Source organism: Mobula hypostoma, chromosome 11 (assembly GCF_963921235.1).
Source record: "Mobula hypostoma chromosome 11, sMobHyp1.1, whole genome shotgun sequence".
Lineage (NCBI taxonomy): Eukaryota > Metazoa > Chordata > Chondrichthyes > Myliobatiformes > Myliobatidae > Mobula > Mobula hypostoma.
The window spans coordinates 102,489,174-102,516,600 of NC_086107.1; the positions used below are offsets into that span (position 1 = coordinate 102,489,174).

The following is a 27,427-nucleotide window of genomic DNA, read 5'->3' on the forward strand; positions in this document are numbered from 1 at the left end:
TAGAAACATTTCATTATTTTTGAAAGCACCTTCGCTTTACAGAATTTTTTTTACATGTACCTAAGACTTTTGCACACTACTGTATGATGTAACAAAAATGGATCAAATAGAAATAGATACTGTATGCTTCTGAGTGAGTCTGACAAGATAGAACAGTGGAGATGTCATTGAACAGAGATGGATTCAAAGGGCCGATTGTCTACTAATAATTCCAACATTACCCAATATAAACCCCGACCTAACCTAACATAATCCTACCCTACCATAACCCAACCCTACCCAAACCCCAACATGGCCTAACCCCAACCTAATACCCCTAACCATAACTGACTTGGTTTTCATTGTCTTAGTCCTCAAATACCTATAGAAAAGCCAAGATACCTGAGAGGCAAGAAGGAACCATAAAGTTAAACACAAGCTAGGACCATGGAAAACAACAGCCACCAGAAAATAAGATAGATGATTATTAAACATGGATTCCAAGAAAGGCAAGTGTTGTTGGACCAGGTTAATGAAGGCGTGGACCAGATCTAAGTGGCAGGGTCCACTAACACTGAATCTCCAGTAACTAATGAGATCAATAAACTCAAGAGGGATTATTTTCCCACTGCCTGTACACGAACATCCAACCTAGCCTAACTCCAACCCTAACCCAACCCCTTAGTTCCATTGTTCCCTCTAAGGTGGTTAAATGCGCAGCGGCTCAGTAACTGAGATGCACCCCCCGCATTTAGCCTTTGTTGCTGCACAGCTATTCAATGTAATTATTCATAGTATGCATATTACAATAAAAAACATTTTAAGTGCTGCACAGTTTTCAGGCAGTGTAAAAATTTCCTGCTCAGAGCAATGGTTGATCTGTGCAACTGTAAAAAAAATTAGAGGGAACGCTGCCCAGCTCTAACCCTCCTCTATTTCTACCTGTACCCTAACCCACCCCTGCACTAAGGGTTAGGATTAGGATTGTCCTGGAAAGGAAAGCCTCATCCTGGGAACAAATGTGATGGAGACGAAGGAACTGAGAAAAAGGAATAGCATTTTTACAGGAGACAGAGTGGGAAGAGGTATAATCAAGACAGCCTTGGGAATCGGTAGATTTACAATACAAAAGATGTTGGTAGATAGTTTGTCTCCAGAGATGGTGACAGATATTGAAAAAGGGGAGAGGGGTGTCAGAAATCAACCTAGTGAATTGAAGGGCAGGGTGGAAGTTGGAGGGAAAATTGATGAAATTGATAAGCTCAACATGGATGCATGAAGCAGCACCAATGCAGTGGTCAATGTCGTGAAGGAAGAATTGGGGAGCATTACTAAGGAAGGCTTGAACCATGGACTTAGAACATGCTGCAGAATTATCCGATTCTAATCTTTAGAGCTGACTCCCCAATCTTGAGCACACAAGCCAGCAGAAATAATTTACCATCAGTGCATGATACCATGGAGTCGCAGACTCCCAGGACAATGACAATGGTTCCTGAACTGCAAACTCATCAGTTCAGTTGGGCCACAGGGCATTGCAGTGGGCAGAGGTCAAACAGCAAAGGTCAATGAGCAGAGGCCAAGTACAAGTGTGAGCATTGAGAAGTTTAACATTCATGGACACTGATCATTTCATTGAAACCTTCAGACTGGCTCTCACCACCCACATGAATGCAGAAGCAATGAGGAGTACTGTAGAAAAATAAAAATTGTTTTGTATAAACAACCAATAAAGTGCTCTGAATTATAGTGAGCCTACAGCGAGATCCTGAACATTTTATCTTGAAGTGCATAAACTAAATACTGTAGTGTTTGATAACACAAATAATCAGGATGTGTTAATAATATGTTTGCTGAAGATATTTCCATTCTGAAATGTGATTTCAGTTTCCTTACAAACCAAAGAAATCATCGTCAATATTCCAGACGACAATTCCAGAAAACCAAGGCACTGTGTATGGGATCCAGTGATGGGACATTTCGTGTACAGAGATTTTACTTGCAGTGTGACTGCCACTTTAAAAGAACGAGTCATCTCCAAACCTGAAGGAAGCTTAGCCTGGAAATCAACATCATCACTATTATTAATTCTTCATTGCAGACAATGTCATGTCTCCTTAATACAGATGCCACTGGATCGTGGGGGCTTCTTCCTACAGATCCACTCATTGCTTCTAACACAATCGCTCTACATCTTAAAATCTAAATTACACTTTATTCTGCATCGTTTTACCTTGTTCTTCCTCGATGCACCGTGCAATGAATGGATCTGTGTGAACAGTATGCAAGAAAAGCTTTTCACCGTAAACCAATTCCAAACCCAACTGCAGCCCTTCTAAAACAGCAGATATACAGACTAAGCACAAGGGTCAGGGGATAAACACAAACCATTTAAGTACGCCAGCTCCACCTCACTCTCTGCCACGCCACTCTCTGTTCACGCAGTCTACCACTGGTCTATTGTGCCCTGGACTTTCTGCTTTTCTTCACTGCCTTGTCTGTTTGCTTTGATTTCTTCCTGTTGATGGTTTTGCGCGTGTCTCCCATTCCACTTGCTTTACTCTTCTTTGAGGAGTTTTTCTTCTCAGGTAGGTCACCTTTGCAGTTCTTAAAGGGAGCGTTTTTCACACTCACGCCTGTCATGTTTTGTGGGAGGTTACACACAGCACGGACCTTCAGATTGGTGTTTTCAAGCCACCTTTTAAAGATAAATTATAAAGATAAAATCAGTAAGCAAAACAAAACCATGGAGAGACACACTAGAATACTGCCAATACAACATAGAAAAAGACCTTTCATCCCATTAAATTTATGCTAGCCCACAAAGCACTCCCATCCCTACTAATTTTTCACTTGTTCACTTTCTTCAGTGCATTGTTTGACAGTTTTTGCTTTTCACAATAAACCTATCCAACTTTATTGAAAGTGTTGACTCTTGCTGGGGTGCATTTCCACTGGTAGCCCAACGTGACACCCAGGGATCTTCTCTTCATCTTCATCAACAAGCTTGTGTCCAAGGGATATCCAGTGAAGGATGGTTGGCAACATGCAAATGTTAACACTTCAGCAGGGCTCTGCATTCATGAAAGCAGGAACCAAGACTTTTTTTTTAGCTGGTGGACACTGGACCCAAATATAATTCACACAACAGAGATAAAACTAATCCGCAGAAAACTTAATGGAAATCTGAAATACAGTTTCTTATTTGTCTTAGAGTTGAACCAAGCAGTGCAGGATATATATGCATTTATTCAGAAGGAAAACTTCAAGCTCATTCTTTTAGATTTTCTGATAGTTTGTGACAAAGGAGGTAGCTGTAGAGATTGTGGAGGCATTAGTAGTAATTTTCAAAAATTTTTGGAATGTTTCCAGGGGACTGGAAAATTGCAAATGTCACTCCACTCTTTATGAAGGGAGGGAGGCAGAAGAAAGAAAATTATAGGTCAGTTTGTCAGACTTTAGTGGTCAGGAAGATGTTGGAGTCCTTTACTAAGGAAGAGGATTCAGGGTACTTGGAGGAACATGATAAAATAGGCCTACGGTCAGCGTGGTTTCTTTAAGGGAAAATTTTGTATGACATATCTGTTGGAGTTATTTGAGACAGGCAGGAGAGTCAGTGGATATTGTTTACTTAGATTTTCAGAAGGCCTTTGACAAGGTGCCGCTCATGAGTCTGCTTAGCAAGTTAAGAGCCCATGGTATTACAGGAAAGACACAAGCATGGATAGAAAATTGGCCAGTTGGCAGGAGGCAGAGAGTAGGAATAAAGGAGGCCTATTCTGTTGACAAGTGGTGTTCCATAGGGGTCAATATTGGGACCGCTTTTTTTCACATTATATGTCAACAATTTGGTTACGTGGTTATGTGGACAAGTCTGCAGATGATATAAAGATGGGTGGAAGGGCGGGTAGTGTTAAGGATGCAGGGAATCTGCAGAAGGACTTGGATAGATTGGAAGAATGAGAAAAGTAGTGGCAGTTGTAATATAGTGTAGGGAAGTGTATGGTCATGCACTTTGATAGAAGGAATAAATGTGCAGGCTATTTCCTAAATGATGTGAAAAATTCAAAAATCAGAGGTGCAAAGGGACTTTAGGAGTCCTCGTACAGGACTCCCGAAAGATTAACTTGTAGGTTGAGCCAGTGGTAAGGAAGGCAAATGCAATGTTAGTATTCATTTCAAGAGGACTAGAATAAAGAGCAAGGATGTACTACTGAGGCTTTATAAGATATTGCAGTCAGACGACTGCACTTGGGAGTATTGTGAGCAGTTTTGGGCCCCTTATCTAAAAAGCAATGTGTTGGTATTGGAGAGGCTCCAGAAGAGGTTCACGAGGATGAAAGAGTCAATGTATGAGATGCATTTGATAGCTCTGGGCCTGTACTCACTGGGGTTTAAAAGAAAGAGGGGGGGTCTCATTGAAACCTATCGAATATTGAAAGCCCTAAACAGAGTGGATATAGAGAGGATGTTTCCTATAATGGGTGAGTCTAGGACCAGGGGAGACAGCTTCAGAATAGAGGGATATCCATTAAGAACAGAGATAAGAAGGAATTTCTTTAGCTAAACGGTGGTGAATCTGTGGAATTCATCGCTCCAGAAATGGAGACAGAATTTGTTGCCACAGACGGCTGTGGAGACCAAGTTATCGGGTATATTTAAAGCAGAGGTTGATAGGTTTTTGGTTGGTCAGGGCGTCAAAGATTACAGGGAATAGACAGGAGAATGGGGTTAAGAGGGATAATAAATTAGCCATGATGGAATGGTAGAGCAGATGATAGGCCAAGTGGTCTAATTCTGCTCCTATGTCTGGTGGTCTAATATTAATGAACAAATAATTCTAAATGCCCCTGTATAAAGATCAGTGATAACAATCACAGCCAACAGGGACAGAGGAAATAATTCCCCTGTCACTGTGAGGCTCTCTTTCCTTGCACTCATTATAGTTATTGCAGCTTCTCTGAGTGAGGCTGCTCATTAGATTCCAGTTAGTCCAAATTACAGGCCTTTTATGACTGGTGATTCCATCCAGCGGCGGTCCAGAGATGTGCTGGGGGGGTTAACTGGCTCCTTGTGGTGAGAAGGAAACAGTCACCAAGGAGCTGATGGAGATGTGAGCAGGAATGAACTGACGGCTACAGGGAAATGAGGGGTCGGGGGGAGGCAGTAATAGGACTCAAGGGCTTGCACTGCTGGGAGAAAGCATTGACCTGATAGGCCAAATGGCCTCCTCAACTAAATAAACTGTGTTGATAAGGTCCAAACCAATTTTATCTATCTGCTTGTTTATTTATTTATCTATCAATCAATCTATTTATCTATTTCTTTATTTATTTATCGAGATACAATGCGGTATTGGCCCTTCTGGCACTTCGAGCCGCCCAGCAATCTCCCGATTTAATCCTATCTTAATCATGGGACAATTTACAGTACATCTTTGGACTATGGGAGGAACCCGGAGCATGTGGAGGAAACCAACATGGTCTTGGGGAAAACGTACAAACTCCTAACAGGCAGTAGCGGGAATTGAACCCGGGTCGCTGGCACTGCAAAGCGTTGTGCTAACCACTACACTACCGTGCTACCCATTCCCTTATACCGTGTCATCAGTTTGGTTTGGATATAAACCTGGTTCACAGGAATAGACACAAGAACCAGCTGTGGTATTAAGGAGTCCCCTTTCTATCCTGACTCTTCTTCCTGCAACTTCCTCAATGAGCACAAACCCCTTTATGGTATAATGGGGTTTTGGAGGGGCTTTTGGCTCCTCACTGCTCTCTAACATAGAAACTAATGTAGAAACAGAAGGCAGCCATCTTGCCCTAAGCCTTTTCTGACTTTCATTGAGATCAAAGTTGAGTCAGTGAGGCTATATCTTCAGCCCATTAAGTCTGTGCCAACCATCAACAACCTAATCCTATGTTAATGCCTTTTTATTCCCCACATTCTCATCATCTATCTCCACTCACCCACACACACTATAGGAGGGGTGGTGAACCAATGGCACATGTGCCCAGGATGGCATATGCAAACATTTTGTTGACATGCGGCATGCAGTGCCACCCATCAATTCTTTAAACCCCACCCATAATAAAAAGATACATAGTGATTATCTCTACTGCCAAATAAAGCAGCAATTATTTTTACAACTGGAGAGCAATGAGATGTTTTCACAGGAAATGTCGGCTTGGCGCTAGCTAGACACTTGCGAGAACATTGACATGTAGGCCTAGTATTTGTGTAGCATTTGGATAATAAGTGGCTACAAATAGCAATTCTATTTAGAAATAATGTTATTTTCAATTGTTTTTTAAAAGATTAATATTAATTTTTGAACAGATTTTCTAAAATGCTTCTTTCATTTCAATCTGCCTTTGTAACACATTTATGAATAATTAAATAAGGAGTACATGTATGTAAGCAATAGGATGTATCCTTTTTCCTAAAAGAAATCTTTAATTGTTGTTACTAATTCATTAATCAACGATAATCGCTGCTCAAAATTACCATGCCATGCAGAGAATTTTAAGGTTATCGCCAATTCACCTTGCTGGAGCTAGCAGCAGGTTAGAATGGCCAACTAACAACCTACACATCTTTGGGACGTAGGAGGAAACCAAAGCACACAGGAAAACCCATATAGTCCCGGGGAGAACTCCACATAGACAGCGCCCGAGGAGAGGATTGTATTCCTCCCCATCTCCGCGTCAAGAGGCAGTGGCCCTTCTTGCTGTGCCATTTTGCCGCCCTAGATCTGAAACCTAACTCCAAATCCCTCAGATCCTTGAATACCCTTTGCTTTCAAAGTCCAAACAACTTCCAATCTAAAATCAACTATATCAATTATCACAAACACAAGGAAATCTGCAGATGCTGGAATTTCAATCAACACACGTAAAAGTTGCTGGTGAATGCAGCAGGCCAGGCAGCATCTCTAGGAAGGGGTACAGTCGACGTTTCGGGCCGAGACCCTTCGTCAGAACTAACTGAAAGAAGAGCTAGTAAGAGATTTGAGAGTGGGAGGGGGAGGGGGGAGATCCGAAATGATAGGAGAAGACAGGAGGGGGAGGGATGGAGCCAAGAGCTAGACAGGTGATTGGCAAAAGGGATATGAGAGCATCATGGGATGGGAGGCCCAGGGAGAAAGAAAGGGAGGGGGAGGAAGCCCAGAGGTTGGGCAAGGAGTATAGTGAGAGGGACAGAGGGAGAAAAAGGAGAGAGAAAGAATAAATAAATAACAAACAAACAAACAAATAAATAAATAAATAAATAGATAACAGATGGGGTACGAGGGGGAGGTGGGGCATTAACGGAAGTTAGAGAAGTCAATGTTCATGCCATCAGGTTGGAGGCTACCCAGACGGAATATAAGGTGTCGTTCCTCCAACCTGAGTGTGGCTTCATCTTGACAGTAGAGGAGGCCGTGGATAAAATATCAATTATCATTTGAAGAAAAGGTTTTCAAAGTTCCTCCAGCCTTTGCACATGGAAGTGTTTCCCAATTCACAACACACCATATTGTGTGCCATCCGCAAAATTCTCTGCAGCCAGTCACTTAACAAACAGGTCCTCTCAAACCACCAGGGAGGGCAAGGACAGCAGGTATGAGAGCCCCTCTATATATAGTGATAGCTTAACCCCAATTACTCACATTGATTTCAAAATCGTAATATCTTTACCTAATAAAAAGTCATTAGATCCATTTATAAAAGATTCACTTGATTATCAACATCACTAGTTTCATGACAAGAGGGATTCCAGACCACTGTTACCCTTGTATGATTTTTATTGTAAGATTATTCCCCATCTCATCACTTACAAGCTCCTTAAACTCCCATCTTTGCTCTGACCTCTCAAAAGAATCCTTCAAAATTAGAGCAGTGGAAAATGTGAAAACTGAAGTTGTTGAATTTTTAGTGGATCAGGTTGCTTGGCAGCATTCCAAGGACCAAAATATGACTAGTGGAAGTCACAGACAGGTTACCTGTGGAGGTGGAGGAGCGGGCAGTCACAGTGCCAAGGATTGTTGGACAGGTCGATGGTGTGCAGGCTTCTGAAATTTTCCAAGCTGGGGATGTAGCTCAGCTTGTTGTTCCCCAGGTAGAGGCTCTGCAGCCCTGTGCTCACTCCATCAAAGGCCCCATCAGAAATCTGAAATGGGAAATCAAAAGCCCAGCATTACAGGAAAGGGCACGCCACCTCTGAGTCCATCTTGGCAAGTGGACACTGTTAGCATTTAAATAATATCACCGGCATATGTCGTGAAATTTGTTAACTTTTACTCAGCAGTATAATGAAATACATGAAAAATATAGAGGAAAATATGGACTTACATAAAGTATATATATATGTCTATTAAATAGTTAAGTTATAATAAGTAGTGCAAAAAAAAAGTAGTGACAGAGTGATCTTGTGTTCAATGTTCATTTGGAAATCTGATGGCAGAGGGGAGGAAGCTGTTCTTGAATCGCTGAGTTTGTGCCTTCAGATTGCTATCTCTCCTTTCCGACAGTAACAGTGTGAAGAGGGCAAGTCCTGGGTGGTGGGGATCCTTAATGATGGACGCCACCTTCCTAAGGCACCACTCCTTGAAGATGTCTTGTAATTAGCCACCCTGAGGTGCTCTTGTTCAGTTAGTGCGGTTGTCCTAGGGACCCAAGTTCGATCTTGACCTCTGGGTTTGTCCCTGTGGAGTTTTCATGTGCTCGCTGCGTCTGTGCAGGTTTCTGAGTGCTCTGATTTCCTCCCACGTCCCAAAGAAATGTTGGTAGCTTAACTGGCCATTGTAAATTACCCCTGTTACATACCCCGTAACTGGGTTGCCAAACCAGCAGAAATGGATCACTCAGTTGGAGTCTGGATTACTAGAACTAAGAAAGTTTTATTAAAGAAACAAGCAACACAGTACTCTAATCAAAAGGATAATAAATGCAACAGTTCAGCAATGATAAACACGCATGTACACAGAATTAAGATAACAGGATCAATCAAGCTCTATCGTTGTCTAGGAGTAAATGACCAGTTTCAAAGTGACGCAAAATTCAGTTCAATTTAGTTCAGTTCAGTTTGCGGTAATCGCTGCCGTGGGAGATGGACAGTGGGGGGAAGGAGAGAGAGAGCAAAATGAATGAATATTCAAACGGCTTCCACACAGACCTTCGACATTCTTCTCAGTCAGCTTTCGTGCGAGCCTTTTGTGATGTCCTCTGAGGTCATCGACCGTGACCCCTCCGTTTCCAGATACGATCGTTTCTCTGCGGTGAACCTGGCACCCAGGCAAGGGTGGACACACACCAGGTTCCCGCCGATCGTACCTTTCCACCCTGTGCATCTATGGCTTGGTCCCGCGATCAGCCGTCCAAAACTTCCCACCGACTTGTGGGCGACGCACCGCTTCCAGGGTCTCGTTACCTCGGGGTGTCGTGTGTGTCTTGCCTTAGTGAACCTGTCCCTTTTTATCCCCCTGCTGGGGTATCGCCTGTCCATCACTTCAAACAGTTCAGGGTTCAAAGGGGGAGCCGATCTTGACAGCTCTCCTTCTGTTACTCTCTCCCGTCCCTTCATTAACATCTCCAAATGCTGCTCCATTGTTTTCCTTATCTCTTTTTCTCCTGAAGACAGGTGGCAGACCAACTGCTGATCCCACTGGTGCCAGCCCAGGCCAGCTAACATCTTAATCTATGTGTATTCTCGTCACACCCCTTACTGTAGATAAATGGCAAATGAAATCAAGATGGTGTTGATGTGCATATGGGGGTGAATGAGTGTAAGGTGTAGGGAAATAAAGAAATAATTTACCTTCCCCTTTGCCTCCTCATCCTTTGAACTACAGTCTCCACTGGAATTAAAGGGGTACTGGTTCTTTAAAGTTGTTATAACTGGGGGTGGTAATGGGGACAAGCTCCCACTATCTATTAAATGCTCCCAATGGCATGCGTCTCCAATAGCCTTTGACAACCAAGTCCAGCTCCTGGCCTTCACGTGTGGTTTAGATACTAAACCTGGCAGAACCATTTCTACTGACAGGAGAAGGAGCAAAGGCGGGTTACTGGTGCCTTAAAACCAGTTGCTTCATGCGGATGGAGCTCCTCATCCATGGTTAGCCCCTCATCTCAGAGTAGGAAAACTCTGATCTTAAACCTCCGCTGCCTTCTGGCTATCCCACTCATGGGAAAGGCTTCGGGAGTAAACATCGAGGGCAAAATCCAGAGCTGGAGTCCTTAAGGCAGTCCTACATTGAGTTCAATGCCGACTGGCAACTCCTGCAACACTGTTGGTGCCAAACTGTATCGGTCTCTGCCGTTCCTTTGGGTTCATCAGATGTGTGGAGGGGGTGAGCCTGCAACATGGGCAACAGCTTGGTCTCTGTGTCGTACTGCCCAGGCTTATGTATCTAGACAGCTAGGACGCAATATCCACAGTCGACCCTGACCGATAGAGGCCTCATCATGGGTTCCTGAATTAGCTATACCTGGTGAGATTGTGGACTGACAGAGATAGTGCATTGAATCCATCAGTAAAGCCACAACTTCCATGTTTGACAGTGCACACACAATCGTCTGTTCCCACTTCTGATTCTGATCGGTCCTATCAACAAGAAGCACAAAGGTCTGACCCGAGGTTACACAAGGTGCCGAGGGTGGTGAACAGATTTATGGGGGAGAAGGAGGCTGCAGGTACACAAGGCCACATGCTGGCAAAAGTACTTCTTCCTCTTGGAAAAATAATCCACTGCCCGGGCAGCTGTCATTAACAGAAACAAATCTCGGCTGCTGTTTTATGGTCGGGCTTTATAAGCAGAAGAAATTTCATTTGGGCATTGGTCAAAATAGGTTGTTTTAATGTCTGCACAAAACTAGTTCAAACCCATCCCAACTTCAGAGTTTATCAGCATCCAGTGGTTATGTATCTCCCCCACAGTTGTTTTCCTCACACCCTTCTCACTTAGACAGAGGTGCTGGCTGTGTAAACATTCTTCAGGCTGTGAAATTTAAACCACAGTGCACTTTACCCTGTGTTAATGACCTGACCAATCGCATTTCACAGTTTAACTCTCCCTTCCTGTCACAGGCGGCAGCCAATCGAATATGGATTATTTGTCTTTGCGAAAAGGAAGGTTGGCATGGCAACTGTTGCTGGCAATGGTAAGCAAAGCTCAAACAGCAAAACAAAGCCATTAAAAATTAAAGTCCTGTCCAGGAGTGCATGACAGTTGGGATGCTAAAACAATCCCATTCACTGGGGCCTTGGTTTCTGCACTCTTTTCTCACTCACCTGGGCCCGGTTCCCTTGATCCCTTCGAACATACCTGGACAATTTACTAACGAATTGTATGACATCTAAAGGATCAAGAATCGACTTTATTCACCATAACCCCTGTTAATAATTTGCTGTGGTGTGTTGGTCGGGGCACGATATCGAACAAAAAACAACAACATTCAACAATAATAAAGTATAAAGAATTATATATAAAAAGTTTGAGGTTAAAGTACAGATATGGAATAAAATGTGCATAAATACTAGCATGCATTTACAATTAAAAAAACGTCAATTAAAGAGAAATAAATAATATCTGAAAAGTCTGGAAAGTCTATTAATCTGTCACACTAAACTCCCAAATGTGCTGGATTGTTGGAATCTCCTGGTCTTTCATAATAACCCTGGAAAATGTTTCCTTCTTCGGTATTTAGCAATTCCCTTTTGAAAGTTACACTAATTCTGTTTCCCTGTCCTATGGGACAATGCATTCCAGCTCAAATCAAGTGTCAGCAAGTTTAAAATATTCCCGAAGACTGGGGTTTTCTCGTCCATGTTTTTTTTAACGTTGACCCTTCTAATACTGCAAGTAACTTATTAATCTTTTTAAAAAAAAATCCCTCCAAGAGTTTGAGCCCTCTATGAAAGTTTTCCTTGAATGAAATCATTCGATTGGTTGCATCACGGCCTGTATGCTCCAATGCACAGAAGCACACGAGGCTACGGAGAATGGTGCACTCAGCCTCTTCTGTTGTGGGTACGGCTCTGCCCGTCATCTAGGGTACCCACACAGAAGCAATGTCTCAGGAAGGTGGTATCCATTTCCACCATCAGGACCCTGTCCTCTTCTCATTGCTGCCATCAGGCAGGAGGCACAGCAGCCCGAAGACCTTAGAGTGCAACAGCATCTCCTTCCCTCTGCCCCCAGCTTGTGGACCTGGCCCAAGAAACTCTAATTTTACCTTGGATTATACTTCCCTCAAGTTGCACTAATGTCATTTTATATATATTTTGTCAATTTAAATATATGTAATTTATGTTTGTGGGGTTTGTAATGTACTGTGCTGCTGCTGCTGCAGCAAAAAAGCACATTTTCTGGCATTTATGCCCCAGGTGTATATGCCCATGACAATAAACTTGAACCTCAACTTGAACGTAAAATGTTCTACTCTGAGAAAAAGGATCCTACCTTTCCCTGTCTCTGCAGGTAATTGAGGTCTTTCCTCCCTGCAGCAACTTGACCAAATTTCTGTTTCACTCTCTTGTAGGTCTGGACATACTTTCTAAAAGTTTGTGGTCAGAAATGTAGCTGGGTTTAAGCTGTGATTTATACCCAAGAAGCAGTGTTTTCTAACCAATATCAGTATTTTTTTTGGGAAATCCAATACAGTACAAGCACCTTAAGCACCAAACAAAAAGGTGCAATCAAATTTCTAGGCACAGGGAGCTTTCATTACTCAGCTACAGGGAAACACCAAGAATTTCAGGCCCATTTCAAGGTACACAATAAACCCCACATGTAGATTTTAAATCACAATACAAGAATGCAGGAGCAGGAAGAGGCCTTCAGGCCCCTTGAACATGACCCGACATTCAGGACGATCACAGCTGATCTCAGTATCAGATTCAGATTTTATTTATCACGTGTACATCAAAACATGCATTGAAATATGTTGCTTGTGCTAACAACCAACATATTCAAGGGTGTGCTAAATGTCGCCACACATTCCGGTGCCAACATTGCATGCACTCCATGTTCAGCAGAACAACACAGAACACAACAAGCTGCAGAGCAATACCAGCAAAACAAGCCCCTTTCCTCTTTCCTATCCACCAACACACAGAGACCTCTAACCCCAGCACAGACCATCTTTGGCCTCCAACCTCCAGCAGACATGATCTGTGCCGGCCTCAACTACTCTTTGGAATCGGAATCAGGTTTAATATCACATGGCATATCTTGTGAAATGTGTTGCTATGTGACAGCAGTACTTTACAACAACTGTTCCAATCATTAGCCTTCAATTTTTAATCTTTCAAATATATATCTATCTGCACCTGGAATCTACAGTAGTTGGCCTCGACCTTGTCTTCTTGTGACTATTGTCCCCTTTGTCACTCTGCCACCAGTGGAGACATCTCAACGTCTGTCATGTCAAGCCCCATTAGGGCCTTACCTGTTTGAATAAGGTCACTCCTCACCCTTACCTGCTCCAAACCCATGTCATTCAGCCATAGATGTTGGAGAGACCCTGCCATTGGCAGGAAGGCGCCACTCCCGATCTGCTTAATGGGATTGCTGGATAGTTTCAGTTCATTCAAGGCAGACAACTTCATCAGCGCGACGGTGGGAACTGCCGTCAGCTTATTCTCATCCAAGAACAGCTTCTGAAGCTGAACCATGGGGTGGAGAGCAGTTGGGGAAATGTAGGTGAGGTTGCTGCCGTTCAGGTAGAGCCATCGTAGCTTCTCTGCCCCTTGCATGTTCTCGTCAGTCAGCTGAGGGACGGGATTGTACTCGAGGTGAAGAGCAAAGAGGCCGGGCAGGAGCCTGAATGCACCCTTGGGTATCGATGACAGCTCGTTATGGTCCAGATAAAGGTACGTCAGCTTGGGAAGTCCTTCAAAGGTTTCCGGCTGGAGACTGGTAATCTCGTTAGAAGACAGGTACAGGTAAATGAGCTTCTTCAGACCAAGGAACGCGCCGGCGTGAATCTCGTGAATTCTGCAGTTCTGTAAGTGAAGGGAAACGAGCTGCTTCATGTCCGGGAAGGAGGCCTTGGGCACGAGGTGGAAGTCATTGTAGCGCATGTCCAGAAGGTGAGTGTCAGTGGGAAAGCCCCTTGGGATCCTGCGTAAACCCTTCCCCTCACAGCTGGCGTGCTGCAGGTCATGCTTGCAGATGCAGTGGTCTGGACATGGGCCACTGTCCTGATTATTTGCTGCAGGCTTGTTCGCCTGGGTGAGTTCCTCCTCCTCCTTAGGGTCTACCGGTCGGCTGTCACACCTCAGGTCATCTGGGCGCAGAGAATCCAGCCTATCCCCTTCGTACAGTCCCGGGGCACCGCAGAACACTGCGGCTTTCAGCTTCGTGTGGTTGGCCATCCATTCCCTGAAAGGTCTCATGAAGCAGTTGCACTGGACCGGGTTGCCCGTTAGGTTGAGCACCCTCAAGGACTCGAGCCCGACCAGGGGCTGGATCTTCTGGAGCTGGTTGTTGTGTAAGTCGATAACTGATAACATTGGGCTGTGCTGAAATGCAGTGTGAGACACATCCTGAAGGGCCATGTTGTCCATCGTCAGGTGTTTCAGCGAACGCATCCGCAGTGATTCTTCACCAAGGTAGGTCATTGGATTCTGGCTGAGATCCAATCTGGTCACAGTCGTGAGCCTGGATAATGCTTCTGTTGGCAAAAACTGCAGCTCGTTTTTGTCCAGGTTCAGTCTCTTTAGTGTCCATAGGCCAGCGAAGGCTTCATCTGCAATATTGTTGATCATATTCTTGGACAAGCGCATGTACTTAATCTGCTGGAGACCTTGGAAGAGCAAAGGAGGCAAGTAGACCAAGAAGTTCCCTTCCAGGTTTAAAAAGTTTAGAAATCCCAGTTGAGCAAATGCGCCGGGTTTGATCTCCTCGATCATGTTGTTGTCGATGATGAGTTGTTGCAGAGAGAAGAGCCCATCAAAGGTCTCCTGGTAGATGAATTCTATGTAATTGGACCCCAGATTGAGAGTGACCAATCGGCCAAGGCCACGGAAAGCACCTTCTTGAAGCTGCTTGATCTTACACTTCTGGAGGTTGAGGTGAGTAAGGTAGGGAATAGGAAGGAATGCCCCAGTTGGAACTTTTTCAATGTTGTTCCCTCTGATGTCAAGCTGCTTAGTACCCTGCAAAATAGACAGAAGTGTCACCTACTTTCTTAGACTTATATTTTATTTATCTTCTTCATTATACGCCGTGTCATATGATGTGGCAATCACGGTCTATTTGACCATGCTTGTTCTTGGCAACTTCCAAGAGGACCACAACCTTGTCGAAGGGTTTGGAGGTTTGTGTGCCTCAATGACCTGGAGAGCTACATTGGCTGGAGTCAGGGCTTTATTGCTTTGGCTCTTGGTAGGGTCACCCATGCCAAACAGGTCAAAGGGTGGGGGACAGACGAAGAGTAGTCCTCCAGTCCTCCAGGTTCGGGGGTTCAGCTCAGGGCTAATAACCTTGACAGTTCAAACAAAACTATTATGGAAACAGCAATGAAGAATCTGTGTGCTGACAGCAGCTACTGGAACGATGAAGGAAGCCCTGAACACTGTCAAGGAGATGGAGTATCTTCGTTGCTGCCCTAAACACAAGCAGGAGGAAAGGGCAATATGTTCTTGGCAAATTTTTCTATAGAAGTGGTTTGCCATTGCCTTCTTCTGGACAGTGTCTTTTATCTATTTATCTATTATCCCCCTTAAGTAGCATTAGTGGACCACATCCCATTCCCAAGAGGGGCATAGATAAGGGGAATGCACACGGGGATAGGGGAGCAAACACTAGAGGGCCAAGGTTTAAGGCTGGGCTTCCCAATCTTTTTTATGCCATGGACCAATATCATTAAGCAAGTGGTCAGTGGACCCCAGGTTGGGAACCCTTGGTTTAAGGTGAGAAGGGAAAGATTTAAAAAGTGCTTGAGGTTGGACTGTAAGTTGATACTGCTCCTACAACATAGAAACGGGCCCTTCAGCCCACCATGTCGATGCTGGAATCCCATTTTTCTCTCCCAACATTTGGATCAAGTACCCCCTAGATTTTACCCACAGTCCACACACTAGGGACCATTTTCTATATCTGAGGTGTGGACCACAAAAACCGACTGAGGGTGCGGTTCAGGTCACCACCTGACCAGGTTAGAGTCTTTGGCTGTCTTAAAGGAGAAAGAGACCAGAGTGAGATTTAGAGAAGGGAGAAAGGAAGAGCTGTTTTCAACTCATTGATTTGAAGAGGCTTTGGGAGGGTTGCTTCAGTGTGTGAGGAAGACGAGTAGGGTTGAGGATACTAACGTCTTCAATGGTTTCAGCCCAGTTAGGAGTCGTTGCCTCAGCAATGGTCTTCCCATTACTTGGCCACTCTTCCCAATGGGTGTTAGAAAATGCTGGTAAAACTGCCCTTCAGTTCACTTCCTCTGCATCTGATTGTGCATCACCCTTTCCTGAAGAGAGAGGAAAGAATGTAGTGATATTGGGCCATCCATTTGGACGCTGGTAGCCATCTCCGGATTTGTCATTTGGATGCCCCCTGTCTCTGAGCATTGTTTTGCGGCCCACTTTCACTAGCAAGGCCTCAGTGCAATGACTGATAGAATTGGTCAATTGAACTCAATAGAATGAACTTTGAGGTAAAAGGAGTGTTCGCTCATTGGGAACCTGCTGAAGGGCAGAGAATGAAAGACAGATCTCCCCATTGTAAAAACATAACAAGCAGTGGTAACTAACAGAGAACGTAACGATGGCCGGGCACACAGCAGGTAAAAATTAAACCACAGAACTGTCCAGTGATTTTACAATCATAGAGTCAAAGAGAGAACAGGCACAGAAACAGGCCCTTCAGCCCTCTGGATTCTTGCTGACAAAAAACAATACAGACGTAATCTGAAACTAATCCCACTGGAAATAACTTGGAAATTGTGTAGCTCGGGTGGTAGATGCTTGGGCTGAGTTGTTCTCCGATCTTGGCAATCTACTCGCACGGTGACAAAACGTTTGCAAATAAATTGCCAAGATCGGGGAACGTCAACCCAACTGCTAATCTTATTTTTTATCCTCCCCACATCCCCATCAACTCCCCGCAGATTCTATAACTCACCTACACACTATAGGCAATTTACAGTGGCCAATCAACCTATTAACTTGCCTGTCTTTGGGATGTGGGAGGAAACCAGAGCACCCCGAGGAAACCTGCACGGTCACAAGGAGAACTTGAAACCTCCACTCGGAGAGCACCGGAGGTCAGGATTGAATCCAGGTCTCTGTAACTAACTGGGCTCCTGTAAATTGGGCCTACTGTGTGTTAGGATCTGGTTGGCATCTGACAGGAATGTGGTGAGGATAAAAGGGAGGTTAGTGTAGGATAAATGTAAATGGGGAGGTGGTCAGCACCGACTCAGTAGGCCAAAGAGATTGTTAATGTGCTGATCTCTCTGCAACTCTAAGATGTTTGACATTCTTCCCCATTTTCACTTCAAAGCAATAATTTTGTTCCATATGTCTTCATTACTCCAAACACATTGTCCGGCCTGCTGAGTGAATCCAACATTACTGCTTTGATTTCAACCTTAGCTTGCTGACTACTGCCCCCTGGCCCTTGGGAGCAGAGCTGCCAGAATTGGGAAAAACGGCACCCGCTTTTGATCCCTGCTGGTTCTGTAAGGTTGCAGACCTCTGGTATGGTGACGGGGATCTCCGTGAGCTGTTTCTTTATGCAGGTCACCACGCCCTGGATGTTGTCACAGATGCAATAGGAGGGGCAGGCTGCTGTTCCCACTGCAAGAGCGGAAAGTATGGCCAACAGAGTCCAGTGTGGAGGAGCCTGGTTCTTACTGGGACACCGAGAAGGCATCTGCAAAAATAAAAACATCACATAGTGTAGCTAAAATAGGAGATAAAAGACCACAAGACATAGGAGCAGAATTAGGCCATTCAGCCCATCGGGTCTTCTCTACTATTCATTCATGACTGATTTATTATCCCTCTCAACTTCATTCTCCTGTCTTCTCTTTGTAACCTTCGATCCCCTGACTAATAAAGAACTTATCAACCTTGGCTTTAAATATACCCAATGACTTGGCCTCTGCAGTCTTCTGCGGCAATGAATTCCACAGATTCACCACCTTTTGGCTGAAGAAATTCCTCCTCATCTCTGTTCTCTAGTCTGAGACTGTGTAACCTGGTCCAAGACTCCCCCACGATATGAAACATCCTCTCCACATCTAGACCTTTCAATATTCGATATGTTTCAGTGAGATCACCCGACATTCTTCTAAATTCCAGTGAGAAAATTTATGTCAAGAAGTTTATTTTTTAATTAATAAAAATGCAAGGGATATATTACTTCATTTAAAAATGTATCATTAGGATAGGTTGCTTTCTATGGTGCTTCTGTAAAAATGTTTCTACAGCAGGGGTTCCAAACCTTTTTTTTATGTCATGGATCAATACCATTAAGCAAGGGGTCGATGGACCCCAGGTTGGTAACCCCTGTTCCACAGATATGTACATCATATCTGGATGCATCAGAGCCTGGAGTAGCAACTGCTCTGCCCAAGATTATAAGAAACACGAAAGTTGTGAATGCAGACCATAAATCAGCATCCCTCCACTGACTCTGTCTACACTTCACATTGCCCCTGGAAGGTAACCAAGACAATGAAGGACCTCTCCCACGCCGGCCTAGGCTTGAGTCGACGTAGTAGTAGTCTCCCACCCCAGTCATTCTCTCTTTTCTCATCTCCCATCAGACAGAAGATACAAAAGCTTAGAAGTACATGCCACAAGACTCAAGGACAACTTCTATCTCACTGTTATCAGACTCCCACAGGCTAAAGATGAAATCTTGATCTTCCAACCTACCAGGTCATTGTCCTTGCACTTGTCTCCCTGCAGCATGCTTTCTACATTCTGTTACTGCAAAGTCACAGTTGTGTTTATTGCACCGTACACAAGTGTGTACATGCACAGGTGCAATGAAAGCTTTTCTAGCAGCAGTGTCACAGGTCATGATGTGTGCTGGCAATTACTGAAACCAAAATGCGGAGGAAAGACGGACTCCCCTGGAGAGATGGCAACCAGGGTTACTTAATTAGAATTCCAACAAAGCATCAGTGGCCGGCCGAGCAACACCATGAGTCGTAACATTCTCAAAGCTAGGACCCTGTGATATTTGCTAATCAGGCATTTGCTTAAATAATGGCAGTACACAGAAAACTCACGCAGACAAAATAAACTTAACAAGATTAGATAGAAAGCTCCAGGCATTACCGACTCTCACTGAATCAACAATTAATAAATTCAGGTGCTCTATAAACCTCGGAGCCCAGCGCTCTCCAGACAGGCCTGAAGAGCTCATGACAATAGCGCTCTCCAGACAGGCCTGAAGAGCTCGTAACAATAGCTTCAAGTAAGCAGCATTCACCAGATAAACATTTAGAACCAAAAAAAAACCCCTCTATTTTAGATGCTGGTTAACAGAGTCTCATAGCATTGCCAAACTGTGGTTGTGATTAGAGCTTTGATGGCTGAAGGGAAATAGGTGTTCTTGTTCTTCTGGACTTCAGGATTCTGTACCTTCTGCCCCATGGTAGCTGAGAAAAGATAGAGTGGCCTGAATGGGGAGATATTTGATGATGGATGTTGCTTCTAGGAGCAATGTCTCATGTAGATACTACTAATAATGGGAGGGGTGAGTCCATGATGTGCTGGCAGGATCCACTGCTCTCTACAGCTTATGGTTTGTGTATTCGAATTTCCATATCACACCATGACATGACCGGTCAGAACAATTTCAACAGTATTTCGGTAGAGGGTTGTTAGAAGGTTTGGTGACAGGCTGAGCCTCCTCAATCTCCTAAGAAAGTAGATACTGGCATGCCTTCCTTGATCAGCATCTCTGAGCTGAATTTAGGAAAATCGTGTGATATGTACTACCTCAAAGTACTTATCTTTGATACAATCTGTCTGGGTGAAACCCAGAGGTTTTTCCACTGGATCTCAGTACACTTGACAATAAACCAATAACAAAAATAGTATCTGTTAAAAGCTGACACTTTATAAGGGAAAACAAGGAAATCCAAGACTGAGTCACTGTGACATTGGTTGACCTTAGTTGAACAATGACAGAGACAGTTTCATTGCCTGAATGGCTATTGCTTTACAGAAAAAAAAGAGTGCATTTACCTACTAATGCGTGGAAAGAGGCCAATCAGCCCATCAGGTCTATGTCAGACCCTAAAAGAGCAATCTCATCAGGCCCATTTCCCTGCACCCCTGCAACGTTTTCTCTCTTGTAGGCCCATCTATTCTCCTTTGATTCTATTTTTTGCCATTTGCTGACAGAAAAGGGTAATTTACAGCAGTAGCTAACACCCCCCCCCCTCCCCTACATGTCAGTGGGACATGGAAGGAAACCCTCGGCGTCACAGGGAGAACATGCAAGCTCCATATGAACAGCTTCAGAGGTCAGGGTCAAACTCGGCTCTATTTAGTGTTTGAGAAACTGTGCGGAGGGTGGGTGTGGTCATCATATCAGGACTGAGTACAGCTCTCAGCTAGATCCATACTGAATCTGGCAGCAGTGAGGCAGCAGCTTTGCTCTCTGTCCTACTGTGCCATCTCATTAGCAAGCAGAATTCTCCCTTATCTTCAGTTTGAGCTGTACTCAGCCCTGTTATGATGGCTGGTGCCCTCCCAACCCTCCCAAGGGTTCTGAAACACAGAACTCCCAAGCCCCACTGGAATCACAATGGAACAAGAGGGAAGCTGAGAATTTCCTGGATTGCTTGTTCTGGGATCGGTCACCCCACAGCCACAGAGGGGCCAGGACAATAGGTGAATTGTCATCAGAAAGGACAGGAAAAGGCAGGAGAAGCAGGGAATTTTGAGTGTGTGTCTCTCTCCCAAACCCATAAACACTGTGTTTGTGTTCCTTGCCTATAACCTGACTTACTGAACTCAAATGGATGCCCCAACTTCTTGAGAAATTATAGATTTTAGGACACTGCTGAAAGTAAAATTCAAGGGGCCAAGAAAATAAAGTTTTAAAAATAATCTTTGAAGATCTTCTACATTTGTCTACAGAGGTGCTGGAGATGGGAACAGGACTGGGTGGGGAATTTGGCTGTGGCAACACATTGGATGAAACATCCAGGAATATTCTCAGTCAGAAATAGCAACAGATGCATTAACTGAAGAGCAGAAAATCCCAGCTCTTCCTGTGACTTCCCTCAAACACACTCCAGCCCTGCGGTAAGTTACAGTGTGCGTATTAGATGGAGTGTAAAGGTAAACGGACTGCTGCTTAATTTTGTGATGCAGCCTTATTTGATTCGCTTGCCTCATACTGCAGCCAGTCAGGCACCTGTACTTCTGTGATGTTGTTTATGCTGAGTTACACAGGAAAGAGGTACAGCTGGAAACTTTTAACTGTCAACTTCACTCTGGTCTCTGAGACAATGCAACCGCAGAGGCAGAGATGTCTACTCAACCAAGACTTGCTATTGAAAAGAGCGGTGAGGGGCTCTGTACTGCCCAGACTTTGAACTTGATTGCAACAGGGTTGCTGACTTGCGATCACCAGCATCTCTTTGCTATCTCCCTTTTCTCTCCTCAGATGTGAGAATGCCTCCCAACCCAGCACACATCTTTCCTGTTAATCCATGTTAGAACTCCACCAATTCTTCAGTTTTGTCTCCGAGAATGATACAACAGTGCTTCTCTAAGTTGGAAATTCATGAGAATGATCCTGGAAATGAAAGGGTTAACGTATGAGAAGCATTTGACGGCTCTGGTCCTGTACTCTCTGCAGTTTAGCAGAATAATGGCGGATCCCCTTTAAAACCTATTGCATATTGAAAGGCCTAGAGTGGACATGGAATGGATGTCTCCAGTAGTGGGAGATTCTAGGACCTGAGGGCACAGCTTCAGTATACAAGGAACAGAGATGAGGAGGAATTTCTTTAGCAAGAGGGTGGTGAATCTGTGGAACTCATTGCCACAGGCAGCTGTGGAGGATAAGTAATTGGGTCTGTTTAAAGCAGAGGTTGATAGGTTCTTGATTAGTAACAGTGTTAAGTGTTAGAGCCAGAGCCAGTGACCACCGTGACAGAAAGAGTCCTCCTCACGTGGGTCCAGTCCTGCGAGCGCGCAGTGCGTCAATATCATCTACTACGACATTTCCACACTTGAGAACAAACTCTGACTGCCTGCCCTATCTTTACCTCTCATAGTTTTATATATTCTCAGCCTCTCATCCTCCAAATCTCGAGACAAAACAACCCAACCCAAAGTCCAACTTCTCCTTGTAGTTAATCATGTCTAATCTAGATGACATCCTGGTGAACCTCTTCTGCACTCAAAGCCTCCACATCCTTCCTGTAATGTGGCAACCAGAACTATACACAATACCCCAAATGGAATCTGTTGTAACATGACAAAGTCACCAGAGAGACACTGAAGCTAGTGGATATAGAAATGGTTTTTTTCAGCAAAAATGATCAGGAAGCCTCATATTGAGGAAGAGGCCGCCCGATTCAATCTTACATGACATTTTTATATGCTGAAGATCAAAGGAAACAGCAGGACAATTCTAGAATTATAATATATCTACAATGCTTCCTTTGAATTACATATAGTTTTCAGACACCTCCTTCTTTTCATCCACACTCCAGACACTCAAAATGAATGTTAATCAGTATTGTCTGGTTTATAATCAATTCCATTCTACAGCTCCTAGAAAACCATTGTTCAGTGCTACATTTTAAATTTAATCTACAATCCATGTTCATGTCTGAAGATTGATCACTCGAGAATACACCCCTAATGGAGCCTAACCAAAGTTTTATACAGCCGCAACATGACTTCGCGACTTTTATACTCAACACCACAACAGATGAAGGCAAGTGTGCTACATACCTCTTTAATACCCAGCCCGCTTGTAATGCCATTTTTAGTGGGCTATGAATTTGTACCCCAAGATCCCTTTGTACATCAAGTTGGTAAGTTAATTGGCTATTTTAAATAACCTTTGGCATATGTGGTTGGTGGGAGAATTGGAGGTCTGTTAAGAGGCATATGATCAAAAATTGGCCTCAGAGAAATACATGTGGAAATGGGATTGTCCAGAGAACTGGCATAGATCTGAGGGATCAACTGGCTTCCTATATCATAAAGAAATGAGTAAAAGGTTCTCCTGAATTCCTGACTGGACATATTAGTGACTGCTTTATATTTATCTCTCTTGGTCGGATCTGCCCAGCAAGTATAAACATCTCTACCACTTATGGAAAACCTCTAGATAATTCTGAAGTCCTCATTAAGGCAATGTTACAATTGAATGTTCAAAGGTCCAGAGGCCAGTTGGTACACCTTGCATCCTCAGTATACCTAGCCAAGAGTACACTGGATGTCTCAGCTGCATGGGCATCTCTCTACCTCCAGCCACTGGGAGCTCAGGAACACTGGAATCTACATTAAAGGAATATGTCTTTCGTTTTCTTCAGATGGCTTTGCCTGTTTCAGCATTGTGGAACTTTAATAGGTAGATTCTAGGTGTTTTATTTATTGTGGCATGTTTGCCCTTCATTCTAGTCAACTGTGGAAAGAACAGTCCAAGTTCACCTTACTAACTCAGCCAGTAACTATTATCCTTGGACCAGAACTCCTGTAGTTTATACAGAAAAAGATTGGTCTTTAGTCACTGGAGGTCATGTAGGATAAACTCTTTCATAATGCCTAAAGCTTCTATAGATTTCTAGTGGAGATTATATTGACTGGTTGCTTCACAGCCTGGTACAGAAACACCAATACCCTTGAATGGAAAATCCTACAAAAAGTTGATTTGGCCCAGTATTTCATGGGTAAGGCCCTCCCAACCATTGAGCATGTCTACATGAAACACTGTTGCAGGAAAGCAGCATCCATCATCAGGACCACCACCTCCCGAGACATGCTCTCTTCTCACTGCTGCCATCAGGTAGAAGATACAGGAGCCTCAGGAATCACACCACCAGGTTCAAGAACTGTTATGACCCCTCAGCCATCAGGCTCTCGAACCAAAGGGGATAACTTCACTCAACTTCACTTACCCCATCACTGAAATGTTCCCACATCTAACTGACTCACTTTCAAGGACTCTTCATCTCATGTTCTCAATATTTATTTATTATTTCTTCCTTTTGTATTTGTCTTCTGCACTCTGGTTGAAAGCCCTAGTTGGGCAGTCTTTCACTTATTCTGTTATGGTTATTATTCTATAGGTTTATTGAGTATGCCCACAAGAAAATGAATCTGAAAGTTGTATATGGTGACATATATATACTTTGATAATACATTTACTTTACACTTTAACATGAGTTCTTCATTATAAAGGAATTGCACTCTGCCAGTTTCCCAGTCAAGTTCCATTTCACTGGAAATAGACAATAGGTGCAGGAGTAGGCCATTCAGCCCTTCGAGCCAGCAAATGAATGTTAACTGTATGTTGGGCCCTGACAAGGAATATTGACAGCAGGAATAACATGCCATCTCACTTTATTGTGAGGTTCTCCTATGGGAAAAGGACTGCCGAACAATTTGGACATTGTTTCTTCTGACAAGAGAAGGGTGGGCTTGTCGCAGCTTAGAGCTCTTCAGAGGCATGGGGCTAATTGTCTTAAAGTCGAGATGATTCCCCTTGTGAGGGTTTCAAAATTTCTGCACAAGTAACGGGGAGTCACAATAAATCCCGTCAGGAAAGGCTCGGATAAAACGAAAAATTCCACCTGGAGTGGCTGAGTTAATTAACAATGGGTCAGAGCCAGGGTAAGAGTTTGCCTCTCCTCAGGTCTATCACTGTGAACAAGGGCTGACGAGAGAGAGGGATCAGCAGTGGAAAGGGTGAACAGCTGGGTGTCGGCATCTCTGAAGATCTACCCTGGGGCCGACCTATTGATGCAATTTCGAAGAAGGCACCCAGTGGCTAGGTTTCATTAAGAGTTTAAGGAGATTTGCTATGTCACAAACAGTGGTTCTAGAAAATTTCTACAGATGGAGAACAACATGACTGGTTGCGTCACCATCTGGTACGGAGGGGCCACTGCAGAGGATCGGAAAAAGCAGCGGAGGGTTGCAAACTCAGTCAGCTCCATCATGGGCACGAGCCTCCACAGCACTGAGGACATCTTCAGTAGGTAATCCGTCAAGAGGGTCCATCATTCAGGACCCTCACCATCCAGGACGTGCCTTGTTCTCATTGCTACCATTTGGGAGGAGGTACAGGAGCTTGTAGACACACACTCAATGTTTTAGGAACAGCTTCTTCCCCTCCACCATCAGATTTCTGAAAGTCCCATGAACACAGAACACCACCTCACTTTTTGCACTATTTAATTCTTTATACTTCTCTGTAACTGATAGTATTTTTTATGTACTACACTGTATTGTTGCCACAAAACAGCAAATTTCATGACAATGTTAGTGATAGTGGACCCATTGCTTCCCCTGGAGGAGAGAACCAGCAGTGTGATTTATAGGGCATTGAAGCCCAGACGCTGGGCTGGTGAAATACTGGGTGACAGAGGAACTGCAGGAGAATCAGTAACCAAAGGTAATCAGCAGCAGAGCCCGCGTGGAAATCGGGGGAATCTCTATTTTGCTCTGAGTCCGATCAGAAAACACTGCCTGAAGAAAGAGTGGAATGTGATTCAATGATAACCCTTGGAGCGAACCAGGAACCGAGGTAAATCTAGGAGGAATTGATTAGCTCTTTCAAAGAGCTTGAAAAGGCATGAAGGGTTGAATGGCCTTATTCCTTACATGATACACGGTGAGGGAGGGGTGGGGTAGAAAGTAGAAAATTCACACCAAATGGAATCCCCAAGAGAATCTTAGGGAATCACACGCAGGGAAACAGGCCCTTCGGCCCATCTTGCCCATGCCTACCAAGATGTCTTTGTAAGCTAGTCCTGTTTGGTTCATAACCTGGTAAACCCTTCCCGTTCAAACCCATCCAAAAGTCTTCTAGATATTGTTAAAGTACCCACCTCTAATACTTCTGGCAGCTAGTTCCATATCCTCACCTCCCTCTGTGTGAAAACGTTGCCCCTCTGATCCTCATTATATCTTTCCTCTTCCACCTTAATCATATGCCTTCTCTGTGCCTTGGAGAAAGACTGTGACCCTCATCATTTTATAGACCTCTGTAAGGTCGCCTGTCAGTCTCCTTCAGGGGGAAAAGACCCAGCTACCTAGTCTCTTCTTATAACCCAGTCCAGGCAACATCATGGTGGCTCTTTTCTGCACCCTCTCTAGTTTAATTTCCCCCTGTGTGCTCACAGGACAACTAGAGAGGGGTGTTGACAGACAGGGGTCTCTGCACATTGGGGCTGCGGCTGTTGTGGGGTATCTTGAGTCCCCAGCAGGACGGGTTCACCTGCAGAGTGTACACTGTGAACCTCAGGTCTGTGCGCGGTGCCACATTAAATAGAAGCTGAAACATAGGAAAACCTGCAGCACAATACAGGCCCTTTGGCCCACAATGCTGTGCCAAACATGTACGTGCTTTAGAAATTACCTTGGGTTAACCATAGCCCTCTATTTTTCTGAGCTCCATGTACCTGTCCAGGAGTCTCTTAAAAGACCCTATCATATCCGTCTCCACCACCGTTGCCAGCAGCCCATTCCACGCACTCACCACTCTCTGCATAAAAAAACTTACCCTGACATCTCTTCTGTACCTACTTCCAAGCACCTTAAAACTGTGCCCTCTCGTGTCAGCCATTTAAACACGTCACTACCATGGAGATAAGAAAATCCAAGATGATATAACAAAATGTTACTTCTCCAATAATCGTTTTAAACACCTACCTTTCTTCCTGGAACTTGAGCCGCTTCCGGAACTACCAATTTGAGAGGAAACAGGGAAAGCCTGTGTTCCTGGTATCCCTGCTGAGGCTTCAGATGACTGAGCAATTCATGTGGACATGTCTCCCCTACAGTTTTTGCTCAGAGTGATTTCAAGAGCAGAGTCTGGAGTGAGAAATTCCCAGCTCCGAAGGTGACGGATCCCCCTTTTGATGTTTCCCCGTCCAACCAGAGATAGCAGCGAGGGACTGGAGGTGTCTGCTTGTGGGAGGGTCTGGGCTGGGGGAGCACGGCTTGGAATTTTCCACTGCCTGAAGATTTATCCAGGATTTTGTTACCCAGAGCTGCTCCTGAGGTTGGGAGGAAGGAACAAAGAGGTCTTTCACCCTGCTGTTCATTTATTCAGATCAGTAGGTTTCTGAGCTGACTTAAACCACGCCAAATACTGATGTTTCTGTTCAGACCTTCTTCCTGTAGGTACCGAGACCCAACGTACACAGTACCGGACAGTGCCTCAGTCAACACACACTGTTTGGATAGGCTATTCCAACACAGGGTGCATCACCTGCTCTCTTGCTGAAGGGTTTCTGAGGGAGGGGTG

At 44.3% G+C, this 27,427-nt stretch overlaps 1 protein-coding gene across 1 annotated transcript; it reads right to left on the reverse strand.

The window, feature by feature from the left end:
- Nucleotides 1-1,876: 1,876 nt before the first annotated feature.
- Nucleotides 1,877-27,072, reverse strand: LOC134354028 (chondroadherin-like protein). The gene is made up of 5 exons (XM_063062703.1): nucleotides 26,830-27,072; nucleotides 17,654-17,833; nucleotides 13,444-15,123; nucleotides 7,964-8,130; nucleotides 1,877-2,677 (listed from the first exon to the last, which is right to left on the reverse strand). Exons 2-5 carry the CDS (start codon nucleotides 17,831-17,833, stop codon nucleotides 2,437-2,439), a joined length of 2,268 nt encoding a protein of 755 aa, XP_062918773.1. The 5' UTR covers nucleotides 26,830-27,072; the 3' UTR covers nucleotides 1,877-2,436.
- Between the last annotated feature and the right edge of the window lie 355 nt (nucleotides 27,073-27,427).